The sequence below is a fragment of the Acanthaster planci genome, linkage group LG10 (genome assembly GCF_054643075.1).
Source record: "Acanthaster planci isolate LZ-2023a linkage group LG10, COTS_SCS, whole genome shotgun sequence".
NCBI classification, from domain to species: domain Eukaryota; kingdom Metazoa; phylum Echinodermata; class Asteroidea; order Valvatida; family Acanthasteridae; genus Acanthaster; species Acanthaster planci.
The window spans coordinates 2,224,502-2,233,417 of NC_141786.1; the positions used below are offsets into that span (position 1 = coordinate 2,224,502).

General features: G+C 40.1%; 1 protein-coding gene across 1 annotated transcript; it reads left to right on the plus strand.

Annotated features, from left to right (window-relative positions):
* Positions 1-1,782: 1,782 nt before the first annotated feature.
* LOC147797565 (N-alpha-acetyltransferase 80-like) lies at positions 1,783-7,711 on the plus strand. The gene is made up of 2 exons (XM_087142421.1): positions 1,783-1,976; positions 5,334-7,711. The coding sequence occupies exon 2, from the start codon at positions 5,404-5,406 to the stop codon at positions 6,022-6,024; it is 621 nt and encodes a 206-aa protein (XP_086998547.1). The 5' UTR covers positions 1,783-1,976; positions 5,334-5,403; the 3' UTR covers positions 6,025-7,711.
* The last annotated feature ends 1,205 nt before the right edge of the window (positions 7,712-8,916 follow it).

Sequence of the window (8,916 nt, forward strand, 5' to 3'; positions counted from 1 at the left end):
GTCAGGTCATAACGTTGCCTTCTTGCCATTACTTTTGTACACACACGACGCGTCGCGTCGTGCGTCGCGTCGTGCCGTCGCCCGTCGCGTCGTACGTCGCGTCGTGCATCGCATCGCCTATTACGTCGCCTATAGCACGACGCAACGCGTCGTGTGCTGTTGCCCTTTGCTCCATGGTGTTTGTAGAGGGCGCCTTCACAGTTTTCTATCATTTCTGTCTCCCGTGCTTGCAAAGTACATGCTATCTACTCTTTGGTGTTGATTTGTTCACGTTTTAATCTCATCCATTCCTCGATTGGGATTAATTTCTGTCATATTTTATTACGAAAAGAAAAAAGAGCACAAAGAAATCGGCATATCTAGGAACTGCTCTCTCATAATAAATGGAAGCCCAGAATTCGTCACACCCAGCCAATGGTTTCTTTTTAATACCGTCGATGCAGTTCCGATGTGTGGTAGATTTGTAATCTTTTAGATACCGGTATTTCTCTGTGGTGCATCCTGGTAATTTCTAAGTAGTACTCCCAATTCCCCGGACAATTTGTCTACTTTAGGAAGTTACCTCCGAGCCTGCTCTTCAACAACTCACTCTTAATGAAAACAAACGGTAACCCTGAAAAAAAAAACAATAACAGAAACAAGACCTGCTACCTATTCGCTCTTTGTAGGCTACCGCCATAGGCATGCAGAGCCTCGATCTGGCAGCTTCAAAATTTCTGTATGGGGCATGATGTTGCGTTAGTTCTTCTACGATCTATACTATACGATTGGAGTATATTTCAAAAGCTGTCGGTTCAAGGCTCATGGCAGCATCGTACAAAGAGCGAATGCCATGTACTGGGTGCATGCAGTCCACTATTCGAATGGGATTATGTAAATCGTTGCCAGGATCAACTGCCTGGGTCTTTGAGCTATCCTATGAGAGCAGAATGGCTAAAAACTACAACTGAAAAATGGTCCTAATTACCGAGAAGTTTGAGGGTTGCCACTTGGAAAATGGCTTCAATCAGACTTCGGAAAAATCACTTCTCGGGGGTGATTTTGGTCTGTGGGAATAATTAAAAATGTAATTGGTTAGCCCGCAATAAATTGAAAAGAAATCGAAAAATTAGGGACCAGACAACAATTTTATTTGTGTTTCAGCAATTTCAAGGATGTTGGTAAGCATGTTATTGGGCCATGAACAATGCCGATTTTACATTGTTTTCAATGGGGCTTGAATTAGTGGACTGTACCCTACTATTCAAGTACCGGGGCGGAAATAAAAGAAATCAGTAAAGGCACCCTCTATAAATACCAAGAAACAAAGGCAGACAGCACAAGTAGCGACGTACGACGCGATGCACGACGGTACGACCCGACAGGCGACGGCACGACGCGTCGTTGCATCGCTTGGATGGACGCTAAAGAGAGAGAGAAATGTTTGTCGTAAATAGTACACCATACAACCTTAACCCGAAGAAATATCAACAAATCCAATTGCATTCTTCCCATTCAAGACAATGTATAGTTCTTGAGGGTGCTACGTCGCACAATGAGATTCTTCTAGGGATGGGGCATCACTGTTTTGGACCCATCAGACCGGAAAAGCTCACGGTTACAAGGTTAGCGTTTCCGAAAATTTGGGGGCGGCACCGTGCATGCCGCCCACAGTGGCGGGCTAAGGCTTTTGTTATGTAAATGACGAGCGCCATGAATACAACTGCCAACAAATCAAGGCCGCGGCTGACTATCTTGGCCTTGGCTTGAAATTACACATTCTATTCAAACTGCGAACCATTCTATGCGAACTGGCTATGGCCTCTATCATCTGATCATAGGCTCGTATTTTCAGTGTGCGTGATTTCAGGCCGGGGTCAAGTAGTACGGACACGGCAACTCCTTGCTCCATTGAGGCTATCAGAAACTTGTACACTGGATACCCGACATTGGAGTTATTATCGACAAAATACTTGAGCGGAAGAACAATATACAGGGTAAGAACCACTTTGTTTTTCTAGTCGAAAAACTTGAAAAAAGACCACAGAAAACCCAAGATTTCAACTGAGGACTTTTTGCTGTCACCATGGGAGAGTTTTGAGAAGGTGGGCCTATAATTGCCCGGGGAATGATGACGACCTGCCGCATGGCTATTAGTTTGTATATGCTCAGTGCAAACCGAACAGTCATGTACATGTACAGTACATCGATGTCGGACAACACTTGATGTCCCAGTGCACAAACCTATACATGTATGAGACTTGTCCGAAAAACAACAACTGTGTTCTATAAGTAAATGCTTGGGAATGTTCCTCGCTTAATTTCCCTTGGTAGGGCGTGTTATTATTTTCTAATTGCTGTTTTAAGGGAAAATTAGTCTTGTCCGTTTACGGAATTCCTTCCATGTATTGAATGGTCGATTCTTTTAGGGTACGGGGAGGGGTGCGTTAAATTACTTTCTGATATGAATGTTTTGTCGGTTTTTGCTGAACTTTTGCAAGCAAGTAATCCCCGCCTCCGTGTTTATACATGACCTTTTGATCGGCAATTTTCTTTATAACTAATGCATGACGTATACCCTGAGTACTGCAGGAAGACACCGTGTCGTTGGCCTGGCCTACGATCATTGAGTGAATTTTTCACAAAGTATTTTTGTTTACTTGCTTCAATAAAACTTGATTAGCACCAGTTGAAAGTGATAAGGAAGTGAGGACATTGTCCATGTCATCAGCCTTCACCTTCATAATGTGAACCTCGCATCCACCTAAGAATTTGGCAACTTTAATCGGCTGTACATAGACGCTACAGTAAAATAGTGCAATTATAAAATAAAACATGATCCGTCCTTCAACTTCAATTTAGAAGTAGCATTGCCAAACATGCAAACACATTCGCACAGGCCTATATGTGATAATTGTAAGGACCTTTTCGTTCAACTATACTGAACCAATAGTTGCATTTGAAAGAAAAGCATAATACAGTAGGTTAGTTTGAAACACTTTCTCAGCGTTAGAGGGATGTACACGCGGCGTCATGAGAGCGTGTCTGTCCTTGTTTGAATAACGGTAGATGATAAGTGGTAATAATCAGCAGTATAAATTTATGGGGACTAACCGAACTCGATCGGTCAAATCTCACTCACTGGCTTGTTGCTCGCCGACAGAAGGGTCGAGGTCACAGAGACCGAGCCCATGGTTCTTAATCATGTAGCGCCTCACTAACTATTCACTCGGGATGGCAAACGGAGACAGAGTGGAGGTCACAGTGACAGAGATTTGCAAAGCGCCTTGTACTGTACGATCAACGTTTAGTTTTTGCACGAAGTGATTTTCTTTCTCCTAGTGACGGAAACTATGACCTTGGTAGGCAATGGACATGACAAAGCAGCACAATTGTTAGGATGTCCCAATTGTTTTCAAAAGATCTTTTTGCGTGAGTCTGTTTTGCTTTACAGAGTAAACTACTTGAAATATGCACGGTGTTTGTCACCTTCAAGCGGATGCACAATTACTGGAAATGACGTTTTCTTGATGACTTTTTTTTTCTCCACAACTAAAAATTAGTGTAGCTAGCAGAAGCATAACTTGGGTGGACTATAATGATGACATTGATAACACAGCAGGTTTGTGATCAGTCTGAGGTAGCGCGGAAGGAGGATGGACCACTTTTCTTTTGAACTACTTTATTTCAAAAACCAAACCGACCCCCACGTCGAATGGTACTTTAATATTGAGAAAGTATGTAAGTGCAAACCATCAAAAATTGCTGCATTCCTCAGCCATATAATTAATGACTGACTATGCAAATTTCAATCAACCTGTCCCACCTTGCTCCTTATATGCTTAGGGCAAGATGGCACACAGATTTCACACACTGTTTGAAATCTGTGTGCCATCTTTGTTTTTTTCATTGCACGTTGAACTGCATCTTCGCATATGCAAGAATGGAGATGCATTGCGGGAAATCTGTTTTTTCTACAACTTTCAACTCTTGGCTCTCTGAGGGCCCTTAGAACATCCACCTCTTAGCTCTTTGAGGGGCCCTGCACAATGCCGTATTTTGCCTGATAGAAACGTTATCGGCCTGTCCCATATCTTGCCCCGTAACCCATCCTGCCTCACCTTGTCTTACTTGTTGGTGTGTTTTATACATGGCTCAACGTGAATACTAATTCTGAATTTCTGAACAATAGAGCCTGAATGTAAAAGGTCTCGCAGCGAGCTTCTCGAACCCTTGCAAGGTCTGCCTTTGAGAATTTACATTGGGCAGTCCTATCACATTCGTTAATTTTTGGAAAAATTATTCCTTATTGAAACCACCCCATGAAGCACTCATGTTGGAACTTAACCTTTGTCTTCCTCGGGTAATGTTTTTGGAAAGTCACCTGGAGATGGGTGAAAACCTATTTTATTAACGATCTTCCACGTCCGGCGATATCGTACCTACATGTGGATCTCCTTGTTCAAGCGTTTTTGTTTTCACTCGCCGTGCTTTCTTGAAAACGAGATTGTACAACCTTGCAAAGATTTACCTACCTGCAATCGATGGGTTCGAGATTCCGTTGAGTTGACTTCACACAGTTGTTGTCAGCAAAGGTTAGATAAAATATCAGAATCTTTCGTAAAAATAGAATACTGCTTTATGTTTATTACCTTCTAAATTATCCATATTTGTGCAAAATATTTTGATCTGTTTTTATTTTGGTTTTTCAAACCGTAAATATTCATCTGCCTACGAGACTGCCGTATTGCATTGTTCTTCATGTATTTTAGATTTTCGGAAGTGATGGGTCAATTTTTGGCAGGGTATTTCTCTTCTAAGTCAGGTAGTTTTTCAGTCTCTAGTATGCTTTACTAGTTGAGTTGGATTGTTAAGAAGAAACTGAACGAAAAAAAAACAAAAAACTACAAATTCTAAAATCTTTGCACGTTATTTTTCCTATCCTTGGGTTCCGGAACCGCGCCATCAGGGTCACCTTTCAGGCTCTATTCTTAAAATACTGAAATAGAGCAGGGAACAACTCAGGAACAACAAGAAAGAAAAGAAAACACAGCTAACGATGGGAAACATGAAAACCGCAGTGAATGCAAACGTTATAAGTTCGGATAGAAAATTGATTTTAAGCGCTTCACACTTGGAACACTACTGTCGATTTGGTTCTCCACATTACTTTTGTGTAAGGTACCAAAGAGTTTTTGGTCACCTGACATATTCCGTGCGCTCTTGCCAAAAGAGAAGAGTATGTTGTTATTTAGGGTTCAGACATGATAAGTTCTAACCTAAAAGAGTGATGCTACATGACTTTCATAAATGACTTTTTGTAATTAATGTTTAGCAATATGAATCTCTTTCAGGCTATTTTCCTGGCCGATCTTTGGTTCCAACGAAATTGGGGCACCACAGCAAGGTTTGTTGAACTGTTCAATGGCGTTTTCATATTCCTGGAAACCGTTGCACTCCATTCCGGATCTCATCCCTGCTTGCATCGAGATCTTAAAGGACGAGTGGCCTTACTGTAAGGCGGAAATTCTACCACAACTCGCCAAACAGGAACTTACCGCTGCCCCGTGTTCCTACGGCCTGGTCGAACACCAAAGTGACAAATGCAATGACGATATTCTTGTTGGTCATGTTCGATTCACCCCTGTCACAAACAGACAGAGGGCAGTGTACGCGGAAGGGTTCGTCATCGAAAAGGAAAGAAGGAAAAGTGGTGTCGGCTTGTTGGCAACATCGTTGACAGAGGCAATGGCGTATGAATATGGATACAGAGAGTATTATGCAAGTATATATCTTCACTATAAAGATTTCTACCTCAAACGATCTTACTCGGTATATAAGGAACCACTGCACACCGTAGGAGCAAACGTCCTTCTAACCAATACGTCAGTGGGTGATGGTCCAGCATATGTGAGTTGGCATGGTAACACACTGTATCCAGGATGGGAGTGGGTGTACCAAGGGGGCGCCATAGCAACCAAAGAAGATTTAGCAGATGAAAATTCGGGTATATTGATTACTAAAGTAGTTTCAAAGTATAAGTGATTTGTGTGTCCAGCCAGTTGCTTTCATTGGCTCGTCTTGCATTCCACGCGAATGAGAATAAAGAGTTGTGCATTAGTTTGTCTGTTTGATTATTGCTCAGCTACCATTTCCTGGGTTCGAATTATTTTATTCCAGGCATTTTGAAATAAAAACGCCAGAATTAGAAAACACAGTCTGGTAGTTCATGATGTTAGGCTGCCACCGGGACCAGGAATATTTAAAACGCAAAATTAGCACCTTCTTAGTGCCGGAATTTCAGTTATTTATGTTTAGACATTTCAATGATAAAGACAAAGTACATTTTTAATATGTCTGTTTTTACATAAAATACATATTTCGAGAATTCCACAAGCAACTGTGTTGGCTTGTCTAGACCCATTATTTTTAGATAATACTTCTCGTTTGCTAAGTACAATTAGGCATAAAATTTAGACTCCATGTTAATAGCACTTACAAAAATCAGTTTATAAACCTAGATAGGAACAACGGCAAAAGTATGTTCCAATATATCACATTATACCAGGTCTTATGGGCAAGAATGTCTTCCGATATCATTTCTTATCTTTCCAGACGTTCTTGCAAACAGACTAAGAACGATCCAAGAAATCAGATTGAACGAATTGACAAATAAAACGTTTTGCGAACTTCAATATACGTAGATGATAAAAGTCTTTTTGAAATCTGATTCTGCATTCATTAACTATCCACGTAATACTGGGATAATTATGAAAGATTCCCTGGACCACAATTTAACCTCTAAAAACGAAAAACGTAAATATTGGTAACGTAAATTTTGACCAAAATCCTACAGAATTTACAAATTGGCAGCACGAACCAGGGAAAAACATCGGGTGTATTATTTTGAAATATAATTAAATGTTATGAATAGCCCTAGACGAAAAAAGGTGATAAATCAACCAATGAAAAAGAAGACACCTGTGGGTACCTGGAAGAGTAACAATAGTAATTAGTCTGGCAATGCCAATGTCTACACTTTCAAAAAAAAATCTTAATTCAACCCCCAAACATAATGACTCGAGATAGAAAACTTAGTACTTCCATTTTTTCTGGAACAGCAAAACAGATAAAAGTTTTTTAAAAAGTGATTTGAAATTTAAACAAAAGTGGTCTTAATGCAGCTGATTTGGATTTCAAATAGAGAGCACTGGCATGTAACTGAATATTTCAATTGTTCAACGAAAAGATCAGGAAATGGAAAATCCCTTGCAACCAGAGAAAATTTAGCTTACGAAGGGTCTAAATCAAGATTACGTTTTTAAGTAAAATATTCTATTATTTGGATAAGTTCACACAAAGAATTTAGTACCCATTTCTGTTAAATACATGGAGCTGACAAAGACAAGTTCACTTCTCTACTCACTGATGATGTAACCTGATGGCACGTTGAGAATGAGATTGTACATGAACTCTTACATTCTTTCTGTACTTTTTTGGTTTACATGTAGTTGTTTTTTTGTTTTTACATTTTGTTTTACCTTATTATCCTTTGAAAAAACTATAGGCCTTTATTTTTGTATATACATCTAGCAATATATATCTATGACTAGAAAGGTCATCATGAAGTTAAGTGTTAAGGAAAAAACGTCTTTTTGTGAAGCTCATAGATCTTCATTAACAGAAATATTATAACTGAGGTGAAATAAATTTTAGTGCATTGCAAAATACCTAATTCAGGCTTTAATTATTAATTTAACAATTGCTGATAGAATCAATGCAGTAGCCAGAAGTATACCAGGTCATTTGATCGGGAAAATACGTGCATTTCACAATAGTGTGCGTCCAAGAGTTTGCAACACGTTGGTCAATCACAATTGTCGAAATCTTTCTACCCATTGCGCGTTTGGAAAGGGTCGACAGATTTCGCGCGTTGGGATTTGCTAACCCGTTGCAAACTCTTGGAGGCCCACCATTGTGAATCGGCAGTATACTAGCGGGGTATGCAAGGCATACATTCACAAAACGCATTCTGCAAGTGTCAGATAAATTTAACAGAGGATTTTAATATCACAAACGTGCATACACGTATCATAAACAGAATCATTTACTTGAATAAAAACTAAAACTCTCGATTAGGTTCCCCTCAACACTTGAAACATCGTTTTAACTTCGAATGAGGATTAATCATTAACGGAATTACGAACCTTGCACAAACGTATGCGACACAAACAAAACAAAATAGATTTTCTGATCTGTTGCCCCCCCCCCTGAAAATATTTTAGTTACACCAAGGTAACCGTTCCCTTCTGTTGCCAGGTGCCAGCCACGCCCATTGGAGCCTGTTGATACCTGCGTTGAACACACACCGCACCACACACTCTTCAAAGTCGAGCTGGCATCTGTTACTTCCGATGCTAAAGCTGCCGTAGAGATGCATTTGTTCTGTATGTTTACCAACGGTCTTGCCTAGCCTGTCAATCCTACTGAAACCACATTTCTGCCTAAAACCCGGCCCCGCACGTGACACTTATTTTAACCTTTTGTGAACTTTTAATACTTTTACAACTGTGAACTACGCAGAGCCTTTTGATGTGGAAATCAATAAGATTTTATAGATACTCCAGTTGGGTGAGGGGTGGCTATCCTGTAATCTATTTGACTTACAGAGAGGTAAAGAGAGAAACAGTGGTGATGAAAGGTCACAAAAAACTTGTTTCCTGAAGACGAAGAGAGCACACTGTTCGAATGAATTATCGTATCAAATTGTCCAATGTTAGATCATTTTGAGAGTATCAAACTCCAGTACGGCAAATCAATGAACACCATTATCATCTGATTTCTTCTGCGTGCATTCCTTTTGTTAAGTGCGCAGCTACGAGTAACTTTAACAGAAGTAACTGTCAGCCATAAAAAATGACAAGCAAATGTTAGTTT